At 38.5% G+C, this 26,463-nt stretch overlaps 1 protein-coding gene across 1 annotated transcript; it reads right to left on the bottom strand.

Annotated features, from left to right (window-relative positions):
* Positions 1-3,199: 3,199 nt before the first annotated feature.
* Positions 3,200-25,461, bottom strand: rasef (RAS and EF-hand domain containing). The gene is made up of 17 exons (XM_017468914.3): positions 24,817-25,461; positions 19,284-19,430; positions 18,530-18,620; positions 17,291-17,386; positions 16,298-16,375; positions 14,839-14,954; positions 12,283-12,351; positions 12,111-12,192; positions 11,777-11,847; positions 10,435-10,696; positions 9,991-10,122; positions 9,101-9,248; positions 8,791-8,872; positions 8,397-8,511; positions 8,003-8,122; positions 7,787-7,863; positions 3,200-6,353 (listed from the first exon to the last, which is right to left on the bottom strand). Exons 1-17 carry the CDS (start codon positions 25,185-25,187, stop codon positions 6,248-6,250), a joined length of 2,163 nt encoding a protein of 720 aa, XP_017324403.1. The 5' UTR covers positions 25,188-25,461; the 3' UTR covers positions 3,200-6,247.
* Between the last annotated feature and the right edge of the window lie 1,002 nt (positions 25,462-26,463).

Genomic DNA, 26,463 nt, shown 5'->3' with positions numbered 1-26,463 from the left:
AATTCCCCAGGATAGACTCCGGACTCCGCCGTGACCCTGTGTAGGATAAGTGGTACGGAAAATGGATGGGTGGCTGGAAATTTAACGACAAGTGTGCGCTATTGTTGCACCATTGAGTTGTGCCGCATTACATTTAAACTACTGACTACTGATTTGTCCACTCCTGCTACATGTCTGTCCAAGCCAAGCTGAGTAATCTCTTTGTCTAAAACACTCCATCCATTTTGCTCCAGAAGACAGGTGTAAAAGAGTTTAAAATGGGCCAGTAAAATTTTTTCTTAAATGAATAAAACAAATGAAGATTATTCAAAGATAATAATAGTATACATTACAGTTAAGTCATTCGGTTTTTGGACACCTTAATGTAAAGTGATTCAAAGCAGAGGAGAGGGTAATACAAGGGCTAAAGACATATTCCTAATAGTCGACATCATACTGCGATAGAGAAGTTCTACCCTTGATCACGTGTACGTGTGAATTGTACAGTGCTGAACGGCATTCTCAGGACCGCACGAGACTGAAGGATCTGCACACAGCCTAGTGTACTTTATTGCAGCAAACATAAACATGCACATAACGCCGTGTTAAAATACGTATCTTATTCATGGCTATGTCATTTACAGCTCATCAGTGGTGTGGTGGATAAGCCATTAATGTACATATAAATGCTTCAAGCGTTCACCATATCACTTCATATTTATTGTGATTATAAGTGTAAACGGTCAGTTCTCCAGCATAAATGAATGTGATATTTGGTTTTGTTTAGAAACATATCCTGAGTTAATGTGCGTTCATTCAAACACTTTCATTTTGCTAGTTTGTGTATTGAACTACTGAGTTGACCGCATGCTCCTGTCTGTAAATACTGTGAGAAAACAAAAACAACAACACACCATTATCATCGAACGTGTCTTAGAACTTGTGTAATCATCAGCGTAAGTATTTGCATGCCATTCGTACGTGAGCAGCAGAAGTGGATCTTCGTCGTACCGCAAATTGTGAGTCTTTCCACTTGGGTTTTGGATTTAACTCGGATCAAGTTAACCCTGATCTCAGATGTTTGTTTGTAGATTTAGGAATAAGATCATCTTAAGATCGCATGATGTGTAACGTCTCATTCAGTCATGATCTTATGATTGCTGCTCTTCATTCTTGTGAAAAATAAAATAAAATAAAACAAACAAAGAAAAAAAAAACCAGTAGTAGCAGTAGTAATGTAGGCAGTAAATCCTATCCTTGTGCTTTGATCTGTTACCTCATGTCCAGCGAAACCAGACGGCGTACGGCTAAACCAAACATTCAAGTTTATACTGTAGCTAAAACACTCCTATTTCAAACAGGGGTGGACAAATCATACATTCATTAGCTAACCCACTGGGCACGTAAAAGCTCCAGTGCCCTCCCCAGACGTATGATTTGGTTGCCCGGAAAAACTGACTAGGCTAAAAAGTGGTAGCTAACGCAGTGTAATAATGGATGGTGAGCTAGTTTGCTAGTTAAGGACATTAATACAGACGTCTGTGGTTATTAACCTTTATACAGTATAATCCTTTTTATAACATAGCACATCATGTTTGCGACCTCAACAAAAAGTCAGCAAGTCATTAGCCAAGTTTCAAGTTTCGCTATCATCTTCAGTTTCTGTGTATCATGAGGTGAGCGTGTGTTGCGCAACAGGAGGGTTTTATGACAGCTTTGTGCAGAACTTGCTGCTGTTGTAGTCCAACCACCTCAGGTTTTGACATGTTGTGCATTCTGAGATGCTTTTTTGCTCACCACGGTTGTAAAGAGTAGTTATTTGAGTTACCATAGCCTTCCTGTCAGCTCAAACCAGCCTGTCCTTTGACCGCCCTCATCAAGGCGTTTCCTTACCACAGAACTGCTCCTCACTGGATGTTTTTTGTTTTCCGGCACCATTCTGTGTAAACTCAAAAGACTGCTGTGCCCAAGGAGACCGGCAGTTTCTGAAACACAACCGCTGAGATCTGAGATTTTTCTCCCGCCATTCTGTTTTTAAAAAATGAACTGAAGCTCTTGACCCATATCTGGATGATATTATGCAGTGCGATGCTGCTACGTGATTGGCTGATCGGATAATTCCATGAATGATCAGGTGGTTTCCATTAAAATGACTGGTGAGTGTATATACATAGCAAATTGAAAGTTTTGCTTTGCAGGAATCAATAAGAAGTGATTTTTTTCTCTACTTGTTCAACTATGTGATTTGTCCACCTCTTCCATAAGTCATACTTGCGTTCCATACTCACAAATTCTATCTAGTGTAAAAAAAAATTTTTTTTTAATTTTAAATTCTACAAATTCTTAGCTGACAGAGTTTTCATGGCAGTGTGTACCACATTGGTTGAAAGATGTTGAAGCTTGTCGAGATTGTAATGTGGCAAAAGCTGTTTTAGTCAATCATATTACTGCCAATCAAAACTAGTGAAATATATAACCGTAAACAAACATGTTACACACACCATTTTTTATTTGGATTAGTTGTTGTTCTTCTAACCTCTTATTACACGATTGTCTTTTTCTACATGGATCTAAATGAGTTCGATTCTAAAATATGATGAAATGCCCAAAATCTAACAAATAGAACTACAAGATATTTTGCTAGTGGTCACCTAGACAGTTTTTTTTTTTGTGTGTGTGTGTGTGTGTGTGTGTGTGTGTGTGTGTTTTGTGCTTAATTGAAATTAATAATATGTATTAAGGATAGAATAAATAACTTTTGTGTTGGGTTTGTAAGTTGCATATTGCTACATGTATCATTCCATACACATTTTACATGTCACCATTTCACACTATCCAAATAAATTCTGAAATCTACTCTAAATATTCAAGATTTTAATAGACCGTAGATTTAACTCACAAACCGAACATTTCTCTTGTTGAAAATTTCATTTATTTAATTCATTTCATTTATTTTGTTTGTAGAGAAATTGTATAAGATTTCTGACTGCTAGAAAATGCACAATTGTCCAAATGAATAAATTCTGCAAATGAGAGAATTGGATAAAATTGTATGAAATTCCATCCTCAACTGCTTATCCGTTATCGGGTCGCGGGGGCAGCAGCTCCAGCAGGGAACCCCAGACTTCACTTTCCCGATTGGATGGGATGGATTGAGAATTGTATGAAATTCAAATTCAGAGTTGTATGAGAGTGTATAATGAGCCCACACTGCTATTCATTGACATTTTATTCTTTCATTTGTGTCACTGTTACAATTATGTAGGTCAATCAAATAGACTAATTCGCTTTGCAATTAAAACACATTTCCCTTTTGTGTCATTCATAAATCACAGAGTGTGATCAAATGAAAATATGCAACTTTGGAAAACATCTTTACTGTGTTGGTATATGCAAATTTTTTTGTATTATTATTATTATTATTATTATTTTGTTTTAGCAAGAGTTTCTTTCTTATTTACCCTAATTTGCCGGACGTGTTTGAAAAGACACTTTTTCTTTGCATGGCTAACAAAACACTTTTACATGTTTTTACTTTGGTCTTTGTCAGTTCTACAATGCAACTCTGGGAATACCAAGATTAAAAAAACAAAAACACAAAACAAAAAAAAAAACGAACGTAAAAGACCCCAGTTTGTGGAACACTGGGACTCAAAGCCTTATGAAGTTTGTAATGTCAATTTTGATTGTTTCTATGTTCAATTATGGATTGTTTTATATGTTAGTATTGCCAGAATAAAATCCCAGAATTTAAACATTACACTTGTTTTAATATATACTTCGTATTTGAATGTGGAGTAGGTATCCCTTTTACACAACAGAAATGCGTAAACCTGAGCAGCAGCAGATACATTATGGGATGGCATTTGTGGCTAATTAAGTTATTGTAAAAAGATGACAATAGTTTTAGCTTATAGCTAAACTTACTAACAACTAGCTTCCGAGTAAAACTTTAACATCAGACAGTTCCATTATTAACAACCTAGCAAGTTCTTTCACAATACATTTGAAAATCAGTATTATGAAATAAGGACAGTAAAAGGCTTTGGGGAAAATTCCCTTAATGAAATAAAACACATGTTTAGAAAACGGTGGATTGATTTGAAATCACACAATAATTCAATTAGAAAATGATTACATTATTGAAAAATATATAACAACATTTGGATTATCTTAATTTAATAATGCAGTTTGTCACAATTTATTCAATTAGGCATCAAATGAATTCCATAATGCACAAGTTACAAAAAAATGTGTTGATCATTGCAAGTTTATAAGATGCACAGTATATTACGTAGGTAGAATATACAAGAATTTAAAAAATACACTCTATATGAAAAAGTTCAATTTCATTCGAAAATAACGCACTACGATCTAAGCGAAGCAGTGGAATTTAATGATCGTAAGGATGAATAAACAAGCTGAACAATGTTATGTTGGTTGGCAATTGGTTTAAAAAGTTTTATGGGAAATATCTACAGAAAAAAGGTCTACATTTGGTTAGTAAAACTGCTAGAATATTGCATAAAATCTTCAGTGGGTTATCAATACATATAAAATATATAAAATCCATTTTAATAAATCCAGAAAAAATAACTAATGACTGTCAGGTTATTTCACTATCCTCACTAAATAAATCGTAATAATGAAAGAGTTGTATTTTGTAATGCCTGAGTAAAGTAATTGTTCAGTTAAACAACAAAACAGAATTCGAAACCCTTCATGTACACTAAATTATGTTAGCTTCAATTGAGTCTGAGAAACCAGGCTTTCATATAACTGCATAATATACAACATACTGTATGCATGCTACATTTTTCTAAATAACAGACAGACAAGGATCTCCCAGGTAAATAAGCAAACTCCGCATTTCAGATATGAATTCCTTTTAAAAAAAAAAAAAAAAAAAAAAAAAAAAAAAAAGGAAAATAAATGATATTCTACACAATCATATAACGATTAGAGTTAATTATCATAAATAAAGATTTTACTCCTAGCTTATTGAAAACTACTTAGGCTGTAATGCACTTATTATAAAAGGATTGCATATTTTCCTAACATGTCATGGAAGGATAACGTTTTTCGTATGTGCAAAATAGCATGTTGTGTCTCTTTGGTGTGTTTACATTAATGAACATCGAATGTGGGACTTTTCTATTCCAAGGTGGAAAATACAGTGTAGTGTTTAAGCAAGTTCATTCTTTTTGAACCCGTAATGGGAATTACTAAACATCATCTCATTCAGATTCATCTCAGGATCTGCAATTGTGTGAGGAAATCAGTACAACCCTAGGGCAGGTGTTAAATTTTGCATAAGCTTGTTTCCATTACTGAAGACAAAATGACACCTAGTTAATTAAATGGCATCGTCTGACAGCATTTAAACCGAGCCTACGCGTTTACCTCATTTATAGAACGCACTTTGATTTCTATACACTGTTGTTTTATATCGCTCTTATACTCGAGTTTCATTTTCAGTTTCACTCTTCGGGATGTCTCGCTCCCTGCATCCCAATTGGCATACTGTCCGTACTAAACAGTATCCGAGATTGGAATTAGCAGGTCCCAAATCGTAGCAGCTTCCCAAAGGTATCCGGACGGTCGATTATTTCAGGTAGATTTTCGAAGTGTGGATCAGCTAATATTGCCCACAGCTCCTTGCACAAGTTAGGAGGAGTTTTGTGACAGATGCATTTTAGAGAGGTGTAAATAAAATGTGGAAAAATAAAATCAAGGGAATAATAAATTAGCTAAACTATGTAGTATAAATTATATAAGGAATAATGAATGAAGAAAAAAAACTGAAATGAGCGAGGAGTTTGTTCACGGTGACCGCGTTCTCTTCCGAGCAACAAGGGTATTTTCTACCCCTACTTTGCATGTGATGTTATTCACAAAATTATTCTTTGTAAATAACTCGCCACATGCCTGCTAGTTCATTCACATGCAAATGACTTGTTAATTGGGCCTTAGTATACCACCATGAGGAAACCCTCACTGAACTCTTACAAACTCCATTTGCATCCCTACTCGTTGTATGGTGCGCTTCTCAGGCTGTGACAGAACACAGTGAATATCCTATATGCAGCACATTATGTGTAAGACATGGAACTCTTTAAAGTATAGCTTGAGCTGCGCAATCGGAGGTAGGCTGCAAAACAGACATGCATAGAAATGTATAATGGACTCCGACAGACAGACGCCATCCTTCTGAAACAAGCATTATTCCACACACTGCATGAGTGTTTAGGATGATAAAGGGCATGCATTAGGCTCTGCAGCACTTTGAGCTGGTGAGCTTTGGGTTGGGGCTCCCAGAGAGGCTTGGACCCAATGTTGTGTCCTTGCGTACATGTGCATATTTGGTAACCTCTCTGTGGAAAAAAAGAAAAGAAAAACTTTCATTTATGACAGCTATCGATGTACATGTAGCAGCATGGAAAAACCCTTCACGTTTTTTTTTTTTTGTTGTTGTTGTTTTGGGGATTTTCCACCATCCATCCATTTTCCATACCGCTCATCCTACAGAGGGTCGCAGGGGAGCCTGGAGCCTATACCAGAGAATTCGGGGTACAAGGCGGGTCGACACCCTGGATGAGGTGCCAACCCATCACAGGGCACATTAGCACACTACGTACAATTTGGAAATGCCAATGAACCTACAAGGCACAGTGCGGAGGCGGGATTCGAACCCCCAACAACTGAGGTGCCAGGCAAATGTACTAGCCGTTTACCCTCTTCTGCTAGTGTCACTGCGGTTGACAGGGTAAGAGTATACTATCCCCTTCCACCCAGAGAGCATGGCCAATTTTGCTCGCTTGACTTCTAGACACGTGGCATAAGCGGGAACCTGAATGCTTTGCCGTTGTGCCACTCAGGAGTGGTGAACTTTGGACATTTTCGACTATATACAGTTCTGAAACTTTCCGGAAATGAAATCTTTTTATTTTGCACATCCCTCAACCACAGGTAACGTTCTAGCATTTTAAAATATAGTATTGAAATCATGCTCATGGCTGGATCGGGAAGCTGTCGCAAGGCTGCGATGGGCTTTAAGAGGAAACATGGCGAGCACATCGCACACGACACTGTTGCCACACTTAATAACAAATTCAAAAAGACTAAGTGTTGCGGACCGACCGAGACGTGGACGTCCACGAACATCCACTGACGAAGGCACAACCGAAGTGGTACTAGAGTACATAGTCCCCTATGTATGGACACCTTCGGGACACCCTGAAGATAATTTTGTAATAATATTTAATTCTATATAATTCTATATAATTTATATAGTATATAATTCTTTAATAGTAGCGCCAACGTTTTGCTATTGACAGAAAAACACAATGTTGGTCATTTTTGGCTGTATTCCCAAAATCAGGCTCATCAACATCCTATGGGTTTTCCCTGACTGCCACACATATGTGTCACAAAGGTTATTTGATCTAAACAGGCGAAGTATGCATCCAAAATTATTTATCTTGTTGAAAATTCATTCAAAACCTGATGACAATGTCAAAATGAAAATGCAGTGAAGTTTGTTACAGGCCAGCACAATGCGTCACCATGTATTCCTGATGCTCACCGATGACACTTAATTTAAGCAGATCTGCTGCCCTCACGTGCTGGATAAGTGAAAGCACTTTAATACAGGGTGTCTAAGTTTGGTCTATGAACACAAGCTCATATTTAGTTCGTTTTGCTGAAATATACATTAAAGTATTTGCTAAGCTAGGTTTTGATTTGGGGGTCAAGTGTGACTGGTGTCTGACCATGTTCCTCGCTTCATGCACTATGAGTGACTCACCGTGCTAAATGGAGCACTGCCTCGATGATGTTTGAGCCATCCTTTGCACTTGTCTCACAGAAGAGGGAGCTGTAAGTCTGTTGAGAACCAAGCACACTTCAATCTCTGGCTTTCAGTTCAAAATTTCACCCTAGTGAATGTTTGTTTACTGGCACAAGCACATTATACACATGCGCACAGGAAGCATACGAGTTAAATCATAGTGAATCTTCTCACCCTGGCCAGTTTCTCGCCGCAGCTGGTTGAGATGCACGAGACGCCATCCTGAAGAGCCTGCTGCCGTAGATCTGTCTTATTCCCTACCAGCATAATGGGGATTTTTTCCTGGGACACATCCTGGACATGAGGGGAGCTTAAGTCAACAACTAATGAATACTGTAACATGCAAACGAGATCGCTATTGAACTTCCTTGGTGCTGGATCCGTTTCCTTGATGTATTCCTTTTTTCTTTTCTTTTTTTTAAAAAAATCTCCATATTGTAATGTAGAGGCGATTAATAGAGACAATAATTTTTACGCTGTAAGTAAACTCTGAAGTGGCCCAGATTGAGATTCGCAGAGGTTGAAAAACGACAAGCTATTCATTTAAGGGATAAAATATCAGAAATACCTCTATGGTGTCGACCCATTCTCGCACATTTAGAAAACTCTTCTCGCAGGTTACATCATAGAGCAGGAGAACGCCGTCGGCCCGTCGGAAGTAGGATTTTGCGATGCTTTTGAACCTGTCGAGAAAGGAACCATACTAATTCGCATTTCTCAAACTAACCCAGTAAAAACAACCCATGCCTCAGTTTACACTACGTTTAGTGATTCAAAATAATCGGTTTAGGATGTGTTGTAGCTTCAGGGTATGGACTAAAGATGTGCTTGAGCTGTGCTAGGATCCGTTTACAGTGGAACGTTTCGGGCGACAATGTGTTGTTGGATTTGGTGTTAGGGTTTAATTGACGGTTTAGAGTTTCTGATGATTTTACGTGACCACGTAAAAAGAGGCTTCTCACCTCTCCTGACCCGCTGTATCCCAAAGCTGCAGCACTGTCGGCACTCCGTCTACCACAAGCGTCTTCATTTGGAAATCAACACCTTAATGAAAACAAACACAGCCGGCATTTGGTATCTTATCATCGCCTCAGGTCTTCTAACAAACACACGTACTTATGTGTATATGTATAAATATACTATGTGTATGTTTTTGGACCTTATGTTTTCACAAACAAAATGTTTTTTTTTCTTCTCTTATATCTTGATAAGAAGATTAGAATATAATATACTACATACAATGTTGTGTGTTTCGTGCTCAGTCGCTCTTACCCAGAGTGGTGCTGGTGATGCCTTTAAACTCGTTTTTACAGAGGCGTAGGAGGAAGCTGGACTTGCCCACTGCAGCGTCACCTGCTAACACAATCTTGTACGCCTTTTCAGATGCCCGAGCCGTCATCACCGACTCATCCTTCAGCATCTGTAGGCAAATGATTTAGCTCGAACAGAACGTCTTACTGGCAAAAGGTTTCGTTTGTAATATCTGAGAAGTTATGTACTTCGTTGGACAGTACAGAAAATGTGGAAGGAAGAAAGGGTTTACTGAGGTGGTGTGGTGTAAGGAATAAAACACACACACTCTCTCGAAGTATTTAAAAAAAAAAAAAAAAAAAATCTTATCGCTTGCCAAAGCTAACAGTTTAATATTTAATGAAGCCTTTACAGATTTGTTTAACATTGTGGAACATCCAGGAAACTGCTATCGTTACATTGTAACAGTTATAAACAGGAATTCCTTCACTAGCCTCGCTTTTTCCCTCTCTCTTGAACTTAATAGCACACACACACACACACGCACAATGCAGCTTATCATGTTATAAAGAAACAATTAAATCTATTGTTACTAGAAATATACTAACATATTACAATGAGCAAAGTAATAAAATCCTGTGATTTTACCTTGGAACTACTGTCTGAGCTGCTGTTATAGAAAATGAATGAATACCTTCTACCCAATCAGCATCAAGAAGAGAGGTCTCTTAAGCTTCACTATTGTTTCCCCCTATTTTTTTATTTCATTAGCCTCAGAATTCCAAGCCCACTGATTCTAAATTCCTGACTATGTATGATTTCCCTCACAATCAGTAGCTGGATAATGTGTAATGTTTAAGCTTGAGTGTTGTGATTTTAGTGTTTCAGGTTTATGGTGTCTTTAAGCTCACCTCGTGGAAGATGGCGGAAAGACTTTTCTTCCCTGTAGCGGTGACGTCTTTTGTGTCGACTGGATTTAAAGTCATGTTCTGGACAGACTCGCGGTCTGATTCGCACGCTGTCTTGTCTTGAAGATCTGGCACCTTCAAAACACACACACGCACTTCAATGTGTAGCGAAAAACGATAGACTTGGCCTTGCTGTTCCAATACTTTCGGGAGGGACTGTATAAACGGCCGTTCCCTCGGCATCCTCTCCCTCACCGTGAAGTCGAGTTTTCTAATAAAAAGGTAGAAAACCTAAAGGAACAGCTCCGGACCGCTTTTTAGGTTTGAGACCCATTTTTTGCCTGTTGTCATACCCGTGTGTCATACTTTACCGGAAATCACGGAAGCAAATCTGTCACAAAGTCCTTTGTAGACTAAACAACAAAACGTCTGTGTGCGTCCTCTCACCTCCGTGTCCGAGGTGTCTCCTGAGCAATTGAAGTCAATCATGCGAGCGATGCTTTGAACCGAATCGTAGCCGTTGTTGGAGCGCAGAGTGGACATGCCGCTGTCCACGCAGCTCTCGTTCAGGCTGTCCACCTCGCAGCTGCTGCGTCTGCGCATGGGATCGCACAGCGCCAGAGCCAAAGACTCACTGCTCTGATTTTGCAGGCACTCCGTTATCCGCAGCTGCCCATAATCATCATCATCCATGTAGACCTTACAGCACCTGCAGAGCACAGATATACTTCAGTAACACACACACGAAAAAAAAACCCCCACAATCATTCATACTTTCATGTGTCCAGATGGCGACTTGCTGTTCCCTACAAACTGCAAAGTGCATTATGGGTGTTCTGCAGCATGTCGTTTTGTTCTGTAACCTATTGGGTGATTTCAGGAGTGTGCTGAATATTCTACACTATGCTCTCTGACATGAAAAATGACAAAACTCACTATGCACTACATAGTGAAAACCAGGTGAATTTGTACATCTTGAGAGCACAACAGCTGCCCAAGACACGATTACCTACATAAGCAGCCAATTCCTGCAGCGCTGCTGATGACCGTGTGTGTTATAACACATTTCTCGACTAGGTGTTTGGTTTAAACACGTTCAGTGCTATGAAATATTTGTACGACGCATACACACACAGTAGTACATTAACATGCGTTAATATTGTGCGATATTGTTACTGACATTCCCAAACATTCCCGAATACTCAGATCTGATTGGTCAAAAGGAGTTGATTAATTTTCGGTAACGGCACTGACGGTACTTCATCTGCAATCCAAATCATAGGTTTAGTATCAAATTCAAAAGACGTCAAACACTAAACGCAGGGTTATCAGGGTCCTGTTTGGTGTACGCTTACATGAATTCATTTCTTCAAAAAATTTTAAAATGCGATGTTATATAACAAAGAAAAGCGTATCGTTTCCATGGCGATGTTTTCCATAAGGAGCTGGTTATTTAACGTTTATTGGGAAGAGTCTCCAGTAATACACAGGGGTAAAGCGGTAGCGTCACCTACCTACGGACGCTTATCGGCTGCTTTTCGGAATAACTCGCTCCGAGTCGTCCGTTTAAAAAAATATTTTTTGCAAATAAAATGTTAGTTTTCTAATGAAAGAAATGAATACGTCGGCACAGTTATAGTTTTTTGTCTACAACACCGATTTCACACACTTACTTCTCATAATTAAGATCATGAGAAATATTTCAGTCAAGTGTCTCCAAACTTTTGACCGGTAGTGTATAACATTTTATATACCATGCCACAGGTATAAACTCATGCTCCAGACATACCTTTCAAAATATGGGGTGCCCATGGTCTTTGTCCTATCGATGGTACTTGCAGGAGACAGTCCACTACCTCTCTGCAAACATAATTGTTTGACATTTTAGTCTGTCTTTAGGAGATTGCACGGTCACACTGTCAGCTTGAAAAACAACCCCCCCACACACACACATATTCCAACTCCAACTTGTCGTCACACTAATCCCGACCTCCTCAGTGAGATTAGGACAGGTCATTGTGTGAGTGGAACCTTAATCCGTCTTTAAACTGACTTATTTTTTCTGTTTCTGCTTATGCACAACTTTGTCTACAGAGATCAAAGGATCATATTCAAGCACTTACCTGATTCTTGGTTTTGCTCTGGCTGTTCTCCAGACTCGAACGTAGACCATCGTTGGTGTCATGAAGCTTCCTGTTTGCTAAGCTAAACGCCAGAACAGGGAATAACGAAATAAAGTGAGCATCATATTCTATGCTATCTGTAAGTAGGAATGTTCATATGTCTCATACTTACTGAAGAATCTCAATCTGCCTCTCCAGGTTCTCCCTCTCCTCAGCAAAAGACCTCATTAGGGCTTCATCTCTGCACAAGCAAATATTAAAAAGATGGCCATTAGCAGATTATGAATGATGATGTAATACTAGCATCGCGACTTCACGGTTTTGATTGTTATCCAAAACCCGATCTACATTTCGATATAATCACAGCTAATATTTGGATAATCAAATTGCAACTAGAATCAAGAATCTTACACCTAAAGGAATACACGTGTGTTTTCAATTCTCTAATCTCTATGAACCGCATCAGTAGCCTATGTTTATTAACCATGGACAGGAATTTCAGCACGTTTCCTTGTACTGAGAAAAGAACGGAAAACCGGTTTACTCCAAAGTCTGAAAGTCTTCTGGGAGAAGTAATGAATGTTTTATGTGAGAAAGGTATTTGCAAAGTAAGCTCTAAATGTGTATAATTTGCCACTTTAGAGATAAGACTTCTTTTTCAGAGGGAAGAATTTGGTCAGCATAAGAGGTTTCCATCTGACTGCACATGAATAGAGCAAAGCCTTCAGGAAAGAGGAAATAACCAGAATGACCTTTTAGTCTGTGTTATGGCGGTGTTGGACAGTTGGATTAAACTACATAAGAAGGCTTTCTGTCATGTCAGTCTTTCTAAGATATTCGTTTTTAGACTCCAATATTACGTTATATGTGCGGCAATCAGGGAAAACCTTTCACGTGGTGAAATTTGAACGTTTTCTACCATATATTGTAATGAAAACTAGACAAAATGAATGAAATGTAGATGTAAATCTGGTTACACCCAAAAGCGAAAAAAGAGAGAAAAAAAAAAAATCGACATTTTAAAACTTAATTCCAAATGTAGGAGTTGGTATTTGATTAGGCTAATGTCCCCAGCATACCCCAATACCCCAGCATGCCAGGAAGTTGGGGTCAGCCATGACACAGTGGTGGCTTAGCGGTTAAGGCTCTGGGTTACCGATCAGAAGGACGGGGGTTCAAGCCCCAGCATTGCCACTGTTGGGCCCTTGAGCAAGGCCCTTAACCATCTCTCCTCCATGGCCGAGCCTGCGCTCTGACCCCAGCTTCCAGACAGGCTGGGGTGTACGAAGAAAACAATTTCAATGTTCTCTACTGTATATGTGACCAATATATATGTGACTCATTATCCCCCGATCTTCCATTCAGTAAGCCAGAGCCTTAACCACTAAGCCACCTCTGCCCCTAGAAAAGTTATTGACATCTTTTTGGCAGACTGTTCGAGATTGTTTTTACTTCTGTGTTTGTTAAATTGGCTTCTTACCAATGATAGCCTAGACAGGAACGAAATGTAAATAAAAACATTTACACATTCCATTTGTTTGGTGAAATATACTGTATTTTAAAGTATCTTACTGTTGAGATCTCAAAGTATGTATTCATTTTGGCCAAAACCTGACCTTTTGGGCTTTTTTGACTGCTAGCCACATGTTATTCTAAACTTTTATGGAGTTCAACAGCTTGCTCTTAGATTTCCATTCTCATTAGGTTTAGAGTAAACCATAGAGTTTACAGTAAAATTCTTGTCCATGGTAACAGCACCTACACTACAGATGTAGTAAAAACACCCCTTAAATATTAACCAGTGAACCAGTGAACACCACAGACCACTGAAGCGGGCAATCAACTAGGGCTCTGACTTAGTTGCTGAGCAACAAGGGCACCAAATTCCGTAGGTGTGTGGCGTCACTCCAGGATATCCTGCTCCTATGATGCTAGAACAGCAAACAGCAGTGGGAGTGGTCAGACACTGATAGTGATACTTTTGCGCACTATCTGTATGCTGTACGTGTGTGACTCAGTGAAATTCGCCCATCCCTGAGAGTTTACCTAAGAACTAGTACTGCTATAGTAACACAACACCACCCTTACACTCTACTCTAAACCCTTTTAAAAATTTATTTTACAATTCCTGAAACTATTAATGCACGTTTCACTTCAGTACCTTCACGTATTACGAGCTATATCTACATTTTAATATACTGATATACCTGCCCATTCATGCAGTTATCCAATCAGCCAATTATGTGACAGCAGCACGATGTATACAATCATGCAGCTTCAGATAATGTTCACCTCATACGTCAGAATTCGGAAAATGCGATCTCTGCGACTCTGGAAGGTGATCTGGTCTTTTCTAAACCTAAAAGAGTGCTTATTTGAGCTACTGTAGCCTTCCCGTCAGCTTGAATCAGTCTAGGCCATTCTCTACCCACAGAACTACTGCTCACCAGATGTTGTCTGTATTTTTGCATCATTCTTTGGAAACTCTAGAGACCGTTTTGTGCGGAAAATCTCAGATCAACTAAAATTTCCGAAATGTCATCTGGCACCAATAACCATTCCACGGTCAAAAGCATTGAGACCACTTTTTATCCCCGCATTATGATGTTTGATGTGAACATTTACTGAAGCTCTGGACCTGTTTTTATGCATGATTTTATGCGCTGCACATATCTCAATAATCAAGAATAAGCTAGAAACTGATAGATATCTGAAAATGAACTCGCACCGCTCGAAATTGATGCTCTGGTCAGTGAGATCACTCTTGAGGGAGTCCAGCTCACTCTGCAGAAACGCTATATTGGTGTGTGACTCCAGCAGTTCCTGCTTCAGCTTCTGGTATTGCTGTGACAGACAAAAAACAAAACAAAAAAAACCCCAACACTTTAGATCAGTGATTTTCAAAGTGGGGGCCACTTGTGTGCTGCCAGGGGGCGCCCGGGGGGCCTCAACAATTTGGTGTGCCCAGCCCTCCCACTAGTATGCTTTCTCTTTCTCACTCTCAGACATCCACACACACACACACAATCAATTCCTAATCTAATGTAATGTAAAGATGTAAGATGTAATTATTAATAAAAATTTTAAAAAGGGGGATATATTCAGAAGTGTATTTTTAATGTGTTTTAAAGACATCTTGCAAAAGGGGGGCCACGGTCAAATGTTAATGCCATTTGGGGGGGCGTTTCCCTGGAAAAGTTTTCGAACCCCTGCTTTAGACAACTAACGCAATGTATCCCAAAACTGGTTCTGTAGTCCAACTACACTGTACGGTTTAAGTAAGGAATAAAACACTGTTATAGGAAAACAATCAACAACAGGGTGGTGTGCTGCAGCCTGATAAGAAGTGAACATACTGTTATCACCCCAACATTCATTATTTTCCTATAACAGACAGTCATTTGGGGAAGTTTCCTTCTCAAGGTGCACTCGGATTTCTTTTTTTTAAATATTATTTATTTTTAGATCTGAAAGTAATTACTGACTTCATGTGCTATCGAACACTGTTACTTTTGGTGCAAACTCGGGTAAATCCCGGAGGTCTACACAAACCGTGTGCTCACAAAGACCCTGATATTAAACGTGTTCATTTTTACTCAACGACCGATAAAGAAAAATCTACCATTTCAATCATATTACCTGTCAAGTCACATAAATGTAGATTTATTGGAAGAAATCAAAGCCATGCATTGACATTAAACATTCTTAATCAGAGCAGCTGAACGACAAGAACGCGCTGTAATACAAGTAGACTAAGTGGTGTGATCTGGAATGCCCACGGCTCTACAACAGGGAAGCTGAATGAGCCGAAACACAAAGGAAAGTCCTCGGGTCTGGTATCACATTTACACTCAGCCCTAGAAACTATGCAAATTATAGGGTGGGAAATAGAGTAGAGGAAAAGGGACTGCCTCAAAAAACAACAACAAAAGAGTCCCAAATGTTCGCATATGGGTGATAATTTTTTTACACTGACATTTTTACCAGTGGTAATTACGCAAGGTGAACCTGTGTCCATTTTTATGCACATTCTTTTCCGATTGCTTAACCTGTGCAAAACAACAGCACGTCCTTTAGTAAATATGGCTCGAAAACATGCAGCGCAAGGAGGATCCCATGTCTACGATGAAAGAAAAAGCTTACTGGATACTGTTTTGAAATAAGTAAATGAGATAATCTTGTCATACCAGGGTCAGCTCGTTATTCTTTCGCTTCAGTGCTGTGTTTTCTTCTTTAAGGCTGGTGCTCTTGTTCTGGTCTTCGAACTGTGAAAGAGATCAAACTTCAGTCCGTTGACTTTATTAGCAAACATGATAACTTCTTATTAAACTACTGTGCATCTGTTAGACGCTGTAAAATACTGCGAAACATTTGAAATACCGTAAAGCACGAATCCAAGCCACAAATGACTTGGTTTAACGAAAGGTATTTTAGATTGCTTCAATTCAATTCAACTTTATTTGTATAGCGCTTTCTACAATAGACATTGTCTCAAAGCAGCTTTACAGAAATATCAACTCCGTGACACAAAATCAGCCGAACGTACACAAGAAAACATATTGTGTGAACATTCTTTGTGGTTTGATATAGAGTTGCATTCCAAGCAGTAACTAAATAAAGTGCTATAGTGAAATAGTGGTTCCCTATTAAGAAAGGAATGAAACATTCGAGGGCGTGCTGATGTAGGGAAATAATCAAAGACATGGTGGTGTAATGGTTTTTTCCCTATTCTCACTCCAGAGCAATCTGCATTTTGCAATATGTTGCTTATCAACAAGGATGCGTTATAATATTTATTCCTTTATAGATTACACATTTAACTTTGTGGAAAGTCCTTAAAGCTATAAATAGTTCTTCCCTCAGCAGACACGCTCATCTTTCTTTTTTAGTTAATAAGCCAAAAATTTTTTTAAAAGCTGCTTGTCGGAAAACCTCTGACTGCTACAAAGTGCTGGCACTGGAGACTCCTTCCAAAAAATGCGAACTCAACAATTACACATGCTTTTAAAATGTGGCTCGTCTGACACGTGTTACTATTGAAAGAAGGATGTATTAGAATAAGAATATAAAACTACATTTAGAGCTGCTGTTATAGAAACTTCTGACCAATCAGAATCGAGCATTCGACAGCGCCGGAGTAATAAACTGAATTTATTGATGGTCATGAAACAAACGCTCACCATCTGCAGGGTGAGGACCTTCTGCCGTAACTCACTCAGCTGAGCTTCGTATTGGTCTTTCATAAAGCTCAGTGTTGCCTCTGCCTTCTTAGACTCCTGAAGGAAACAGAACAACAGAGAGACTATGAAAATTCCCCTTTTCAACTCATCTTTTCTCTCTGTGTTTAACCTTGATCATATTTTTTCCATAAACAAATATTACACTAAACTGGACTTAATTGTGTGACCGTAAAATTGTGTGAAGGATGACATGGCTGATGTAAAATAAATAAATAAATAAATAAATAAATAAATTTAAAAAATTTAATAAATAAAAAAGCACCGTGTTTTCATACATATTACATTTCCATAAATTTATCTAGAAATTCTGAGAAAAGAAAACTACTCGCACTGCTGGAACATGGCTCATGATATAAATATCAAGTTATCAGCTGTTTGTTTCAACTTTTTCCCATGACGTAATATACTCAGTGTTCCCGGATCTGGTAAAGCATGTAATACGTTTTAAAAGATTAAAAGTCCACATGTTGTCCACAACTTTTCCCCGCCAAATAAATAAATAATTTTTTATTTTTATTTTTTATAAATCTGTCAACACTCATTCCTTTGCTTAGTAATACAATGAAATAACAAGTGTAGTGCATACTGTCTCAGCTAACTGACAAGCCGTAGGAAACTAAGCAGGTACTGTACAGTCAGAAATGAAATACACGTGGGTCAGCTGATAAGTGATGGACCAGGAACAGAAGTTAAAGATTAGAAACAGGGTTAAGGACACGAGCAGAAGCGACACTACCCAGGCTTCTCAGCCCTGAAAACTGTTACGTCGTGGATAAATAAAGATCTGGAGCTCATCCAGGAGACTCACATGACAGAAGTATTTACCTTACCAGAGCAGCATGAATTCACCTGTGCTCATTTAGCTGTTATGTTATTTACCATGCCAAATAAAGGATCCATGGAAACAACACAAATACACTCGCATCACATTATAAAGTGATCTCAATATAAATAAACATCAGAGCAGGAGAATTATCTAAATAAAATGTTTACCTATTCATAATGCTATACTAATATGTCTTTAGCTAATATATACATGAAAGGGAAACTTTTTGGAGTTGTGTGACGTATTTTCATCCTCAGTGTTACTGGCTGATGATAGCTGGTTTGCAGGGTTACTTTAAAAATGTATTCCGTTACGGTTATAAATGACTTCAGTGCTGGCGATGCTGTACCGACCTCCACGCGTGTGTTTCTCTCAGTTGTGTGAATGCGCTGGTCCATTTCCTCCTCCATCGCACTCAACTGAATGGCAGCCTGGTCCTGAGCCCTGCAAACACATGTTACACACAGTTATACCACAGCGCTGATGAATTCTTTAATCTGATTGGACAGAAGGTGTTGATTAACTTTCTGTTACAGCAGCCCTGACAATAGTTCTGGCTGCGGCGTTTACATTAACGCACTCGTCTTAATACTTTATACCTTCTACAGTAACAACTCGTTCCCAGGGACTTGGTGGACTTTCTTTTTAACAAAGAAAATGTATACTTGTTCATATGGTGATGCTTTCCGCGAGGAGACGTTTATTTAACATTTATGGAAGGTGTCTCCAGTTTCAGCACGTTGTTAAGGTCAATCAAGAAGTTTCAATACAAGAAAGTCTTCAGGACCGGGGATTTTGTGCGTCCCGGTAGGGCTGGGCCATATGATGGTATAATATCGATATCGTGATATATAATGTCACACGACACTTTTCTGATATATCGTTGGTATAACGGTACAATTAAAAGAAAATCCTTATCAGTGTTCAAATTTTCAATAAATCCATTTTTTTTGTAGATATTCTAATGTTGAATAACACCTACAGTGTTACATTCCTTTGGTACTAGGGTTATAAGTACATATCAGTAGAATTTAACATTTCTATATCTTGAAGTTTTACCTGATTAGCTAACTGTTGTGATATTTTTATGTATGCGACTGTGCGTACCGTTTGACAGCCAGCCCCAGGCGCTCCATCTCTTTACTCTGGAGTTTGATCTCTCTGGTGAAGTTTAGAAGGACTTTCTCATACTGAGGAATCATCCTGGTCTCGGTCAGACTGATGTTCTGGTACAGGGTCGAAACTAGATCAATTCTGTACACATATTGATCGAAGAATATGATTAATATGCTCAAATATTATATGACATCATTCTACTCTGCCACTGCTGGGCTCTTAACCCCCAACCGCTCAGTTGTATAAATGAGAGAAATGTAACCTGTATGATCTAAAACGTCATCAGATTTTCACACAAGTCCTAAAAGTAGACACAGGAGACAAAAATATTATACTTAGTCATGTATTTATTGAGAAAAATGATCCAATATTACATACCTGTGAGTGGCAAAAGTATGTGAACCTCTAGGATTAACGGTTAAATTTGAAGGTGAAATAAAAGCCAGGTGTTTTCAATCAATGGGATTCCACTCAGGTGCGAGTGAGCACCCCGTTTTATATAAAGAACGGGGATCTATCAAAGTCTGATCTTCACAACGCATGTTTGTGGAAGTGTGTCATGGCATGAACAAAGGAGATTTTTGAGCAGTTGGAAAAGGTTACAAAACCATCTCTAAAGAGTTTGGACTCTACCAATCCATAGTTAGACAGACTGTGTACAAATTAAAGGAAATTCAAGTAAACTGTTTCCCTCCCCATGAGTGGTCAACCAATAAAAGATCACTCCAAGGGCAAGACGTCACAAAGGTCACAAAGGAACCCGGGGTAACTACTAAGCAACTAGGGGCCTCTATCATATTGGCTAATGTTAATGTTCATGAGTCCACCATCAGGAGAAGACTGAACAACAATGGTGTGCACAGCAGTGTTGCAAGGAGAAATTCACTGCTCTCCAAAAAGAACATTGCTGCCCCTCTGCAGTTTGCTAAAGATCACATGGACAAGCCAGAAGGCTATTGGAGAAATGTTTTGTGGATTGGTGAGACCAAAATAGAATTTTTGGTTTAAATGAGAAGCATAATGTTTGGAGAAAGGAAAACACTGCATTCCAGCATAAGAACCGTATCCAATCTGTGAAACATGGTGGTGGAAGTATCATGGATTGGTCCTGTTGTGCTGCATCTGGGCCAGGACGGCTTGCCATCATTGATGGAACAATGAATTCTGAATTATACCGGCGGATTCTAAAGGAAAATGTAAAGGACATCTCAAAAGAAAATGGGGCATGCAGCAAGACAACGACTCTAGGCACACAAGTTGTTCTACCAAAGAATGGATAAAGAAGAATAAAGTTAATGTTTTGGACTGGCCAAGTTAAAGTCCTGACTTTAATCCAATAGAAATGTTGTGGAAAGACCTGAAGCAAGCAGTTCATGTGAGGAAATCCACCAACATCCCAGAGTTGAAGCTGTTCTGTACTGAGGAACGGGCTAAAAGTCCTCCAAACCAATGTACAGGACTGATTGACAGTTAGTTGCAGTTACTGCTGCTGAACCGGGGTCACACCAGATACTGAAAGCAAAGCTTCACAGACTTTTTCCACTCACAGATATATAATACTGGAGCATTTTCCTCGATAAATAAATGACCAAGTATAAAATTTTTGACTCATTTGTTTAATTGGGTTCTCTTTGTATACTTTTTGGATTTTGATGATGTTTTAAGACATATTTATGCAGAAATATAGAAAATATATACATATATTATTAATAAAAAAACAACAAAAACAAATAAGCTTTAAAAAATACAGGGAAAAAATACATAGCTAAAACACGACTTCACATAAAAACCACTTATATTGCCAATTAAATAAATATAATAAAGTATAAATATAACAAAAATTAATCTAAACAAATCAAGTCTCTGTATATGCATTCCAAAAAAAAAAAATCTATTTGAATCTTTTTAAATATTATTATTATTTCTTTACAGAATCCGAAGCCACTAATTTCTGAGCCACCATTTTAGCTGGTATCAGCTTTTTCTAATTTATTTTTGTTTTGTTATTTTTAGTTATCACAAACAGTGCCAGCAGAAAGCAGTTACACCATCAACTAGCATTTATATATAGACCAACAGAACTAAGTAAGCCTTAGGCTTTAGCTGAATTTGGACTGGACAAATATTATTTCTTGTATTCTCACAGCCACTTGATAGAAGGGCCAGCGATACTGTACTCACTTAACCTATACATACATATATTTATTATTTAAAAAAAAACAAATAAATAGTTACTTATTGTTTCTAAAACCTTTACATTAGCTTAACAAAGATAAGCTCTTTGGTCAAAAGGCAGTTTTATTAAAACTCATTTAAATGTTTTATATTTAGTCAACTCTAATCACAAATGAAGTGAATGTGTTTTAGAGTGTACTGTACTCCATGTCATGAACTAACCTTGAGAGCTTGCGTTATCAAAAAATAAAAAACACAGTGGACTGTACATGAACTCTGTACTGGTGCACAACACTATCATCCTTATGGTGCTTTCCTGTACTCGGTTTTCCACTGTCTACATCCTGTATAACTCTGCAGTGCACTGTGGCTTTATTAGATACAGATTAGACTGGAACAGAATTTCCAACAGACGAGCAAAGCTCCGAGTATAATATCTCATTGAGCCACTGGAATATATTAGTACACCTGTGTACACACGTGACCTGCCCTAACTCTTATACACTGAACTTTTTTAATCAAATCATAAACATGGTGGATAAACAGAGCTGTCATGTAGTGAATTTTTAACATTCACACCCCCCCACACACAAAATAGCTTGACAAGTAGGCCCATATTAGAGTAAGTATTATATGTTAATAGAATTTTCGTGACAATCACCAGTCACCTAGGAAAGAGCCCCAAATCTGTTGGCTTAGAAGAAATACATTAACAATAATAAATGTGGTTTCATAACCCCACATTAACTCATCTTATTACTTTTAATAAGGACACAGTATTTATATCTACCAAATTCTCGTCTCTACAAAAGGCTCTAAAGGTTTCGGTTTATCCAAAAGTAATAAAGCTAAGATGAGCATTAGACTAACGCTGATTTATGCGAATTGCCTTAACACAGATTTAGCTCAGCTTCAGGCTTAAGGCATATTTAGAATCCCTAATTGATTGCCTCCAACCTGACTACATCATAAAGCATACAGGATGAACATCCATCCATTTTACATACTGCTTATCCTACACAGGGTCGCAGGGAGCCTGGAGCCTATCCCAGGGAACTCGGGGCACAAGGTGAGGGACGCCCTAGACGGGTTGCTCACCCATCGCAGGGTTCAACTGCACACACATTCACACACTACAGACAATTTGAACATGCCATTCAGCCTACAATGTAGAAATGCCAAGAAATTAGAAATGCCATTCAGCCTACAATGCATGTCTTTGGACTGGGGGAGGAAACCGGAGTACCCAGAGGAAACCCCAGAAGCATGTGGAGAACATACAAACTCCACGCACACAAGCTGGAGACAGGATTTAAAACCCCATCTCAGAGGTGAGAGAAAAACGTGCTAACCATTACCCCACCGTGAACATGAACATTTTATATCTAATCAAGTGTACTAACTTGATACAGAGAAGGAATAAAACACATTGGGATGCACTGTTATAGTAAAATAATCAACAGTGGGCTGGTGACGTGGCCTGACAGATACAAAGATACTGTTTCCACCCCAAAGTTGATTATTTTCGATAAACAGTACATTCCAAAGTGTTTATTCCCCTTATACCACAGCAAGTTACCAACAATAATAATTTGTAATGTATTAATGAAAGCCAATCTTTGCTGCCATTTAACAACACCTGAGCAACTATAGATGAAGTGAGTCATAGCAAGAGCAGCAAAAAGTCCTTTTGCATTAAGAAAAAATGCAACCAAAAGTGCAAGCTTTAGCATAACTTAACTTTTCTTAAACAACCTACCTCTCAGAAGTAAAAAAGCGAACGTTTATCAAAGGGAGTATAGAGTATTTACTTACTCATTCAGCAAACAGGCCATGATGAGTTTACATACAGGTGTGTTTCATAACAAGAAGCTTCTTATGACTTTATTACATAATTTAAAACATCAGCAGAAAAAAATGTTACGGAATAACAGCTGCTGTCATTACCATTTATAATTTTAGAATTTATATTTCTAGGACTATCCTGGTTAAATTAATGCTAATTAAAAATGTCAAGAAGAACATTTGTTCTAGCTCTTCAATGGACTGGCGCACCATCCAGGTTGTATACCGACTTGCGCCCGGAGATCCTGTGGTAGGCTACAGATCCACAGGACACAGCGATTACTGATGAATAAATGGCAATTGCACCAATACTCATTTTGTAATTAAACTCTCCTTGTAATAAAACATAGCTCCATGTAAACTCATCATGGCTTGTTTTCCTAAATGTGAGTCAGGAATATTAATCATTCAAATAATTTCTACTACTATTAGTACTTTTTTTTTTTTTTAAATCAAAATAATTACTCGTTACCCAAAACATCTGTGCAGTCACCTGGATACTCATTTCCATTAAATGTATTTGATTAACCATTAGAGTAATGTCCATGCTACTGGGCAGACTTTAGTCTGTTATATTATTATAATGTAGGGAGTCTACCTACTGCGCACTTTACTGTATATTATAGTGTCTGTCTTAATAGACAAAAATGAGTTGCTGATGAGGTCAGGTGTCAAAAATAGTGTTTAATTACCTGTTATAATGTTGAATAACATTTACAGGTTCAATACATTTAATAATGCTGATTAACACCTATACTGTTCAATTAATTCTTATAATGTTGAGTAACACCTGCCGTGTTCAAATAATTCTTATCATGTTGAATAACACCTACACTCTTCAATTAACTCTTATAATGTTGAATAACATCTGCAGTGTTCAAATAATTCTTATCATGTTGAATAACACCTATACTGTTCACTTAATTCTTATAATGTTGAATAACACCTGCAGTTTTTTTTTAAATTAACTCTTAATGTTGAATAACACATATAATGTTCAATTAACTCTTATCATTTTGAATAACACCTGCACTCTTCAATTAACTCTTATAATATTGAATAACACCTACACTCTTAAATTAACTCTTATAATGTTGAATAACACCTGCAGTGTTTACTTAATCATTAATAACACCTACTGTCTTTATATGCATTTATTTGGTCAGATATAAACTGTTAAAGTGAATTCAGTACTCCAGGTGTTCAATCCTAAGGGGAGTTAGTTGAAAACAATTCCTTTTCCTTGTCTAACAGGAATTTACCCACAGTATTGGATTACAACCTATAGAGATGAATTCATTTATTGTTTAAACTAACATTAAGGAAAAACTTACCTGTAAACTTAAGGGTAAATGAACCTGTTTACTCAGCCCTAAGTGTTGAATGCATGTGTTTGCCATTAGTTCGACAGAACTGTACATGATTACAGTGAATTTAACACTGAATGTGATTCTTAAACACTTTAATGAATAGATGTTGCAGTCCCTGAGGTGTTTGTCCTCACCGTGGGATGAACTCGGTCTGCTCCCCGAGCCGGCTCGTGAAATCCTCCCAGGCCAGTGCGCACGCCTCCGCGCCGTTCACGCGCTCGCTCATCCCTCCTTCGCTCGCCAGACTGGAGGCCGTCTGAAATCCGCCGATAAACTCGTCCATGTTTATCGCTCCGTCCTCGTTCGCGTCCAGTTTAGCGAATATGTCGTCGACGTCCGCCGAGCGCACGCGAAGCTCCGAACACATCCGCTCAAACTCCCATTTCTCAATGACGCCCGAATTGTCGACGTCGCAGGCGTGGAAGAGCGCGCGGAGACTCTCCTCATCGCTCCCGCCGCCGGACTCCATCAACCGCACGCGCTCCTCTCTGAGGCAAAGTCCCATACACGGGTTCGAAACTTTCTTTAAGACATGGTCGGTTACTTCCCGTAAACAAGACCAAAAAAATTGTAACCCTCCGCTGTCAAAAACGACTTTATGAGTGTTCGTTAGGATATTTTTAAAACTTGCAGCACTCACGCACAAGTTTCCTTCAGATTCCAATGAACACACCTGCGCGCTCGCGACACCTCTGACGTACTCAACACAGCGCGCGAGCACACAATCTTAACTGGAGCTAAGTAAACAAAGATGTTAACCTGCAGTTAGTCCACTGTAAAACATGCACAGGTAAAAACACCACTGAGTGAACATTAACACTAATAGGCCTAATACTGAAATAACTCTTGAATTTAAATGAGTGTTTAATTAACATAGGGTTGAACTGACACCTATAGAGTTGAACTAACACCTTCGGTGTTGAATTATAGCACTATGGTGTTTAAGCCCATTTAGACAAAATGAGTACTGTATAGGCTATGTGAAGTTAATCACGGCAGTAAGTGTAATGTATCATTGTGAGTGTTAATTCTCACTGTTAATTCAATACAACACTATAAAAGTTAAACTAATACTAAAAGTGTTTGTTCCAGGTTCACTGGTTTCCTCCTTGTGTCCAAACACTTGCATGTAGGTAAATAAGTAAATAAACAAACAAACAAACCCTTTAGACTTCTGTTTGATGGAGTACTATATAAGGGTACACAGTGGTTTAGTGGTTAGCACGTTTGACCTCACACCTCCAGGGTTGGGTTTGCATGTTCTCCCCGTGCTGCGTTGGTTTCCTCCGGGTACTCCAGTTTCCTCCCCCAGTCCAAAGACATGCATGGTAGGTTGATTGGCACATCCATAGTGTATGAATGGGTGTGTGAATGTGTATGTGATTGTGCCCTGCGATGGGTTGGCACCCCATCCAGGGTGTACCCCTCCATGTGCACAGTGCTCCCTGGGATAAGCTCCAGGTTCCCCACGACCCTGAACCATAAGCGGTATAGAAGATGGATGTACCTTTTATTAATTAACATCAATTGTGTATGAGACCTTAACAAATCTTCTCGGTTGTGTGGTTCTGTGTAAACAGTGTTGTTGTGCGCCCCAATGTGGTAACTATGTGCATTACACTAATGAAGAATGATTTCATTAGTAATGGTCCCTACTCCAGCCTTGGTCCATTTGCATAGCAGAAATGGATCACAAATTGTTCTTAGTCCAATTCTTGAAAATATGAAGACAAGGGATAACAAAATAGGGGTTAAATGGCTCAAGTTTAAAATAAGAATGC

This window comes from Ictalurus punctatus, chromosome 5 (genome assembly GCF_001660625.3).
Source record: "Ictalurus punctatus breed USDA103 chromosome 5, Coco_2.0, whole genome shotgun sequence".
NCBI lineage: Eukaryota > Metazoa > Chordata > Actinopteri > Siluriformes > Ictaluridae > Ictalurus > Ictalurus punctatus.
This window is presented reverse-complemented; position numbering and strand designations above follow the sequence as displayed.

Coding starts and splice junctions, on each gene's coding strand:
- rasef (XM_017468914.3), bottom strand. CDS start 25,187: ATGGGACTTTGCCTCAGAGAGGAGCGCGTGCGGTTGATGGAGTCCGGC. Junction 18,621..19,283: donor CTGGGGCTGGCTGTCAAACG/GTACGCACAGTC, acceptor ATGTGTTTGCAG/GGCTCAGGACCAGGCTGCCA. Junction 8,123..8,396: donor AATGGGTCGACACCATAGAG/GTATTTCTGATA, acceptor CCTCATGTCCAG/GATGTGTCCCAGGAAAAAAT.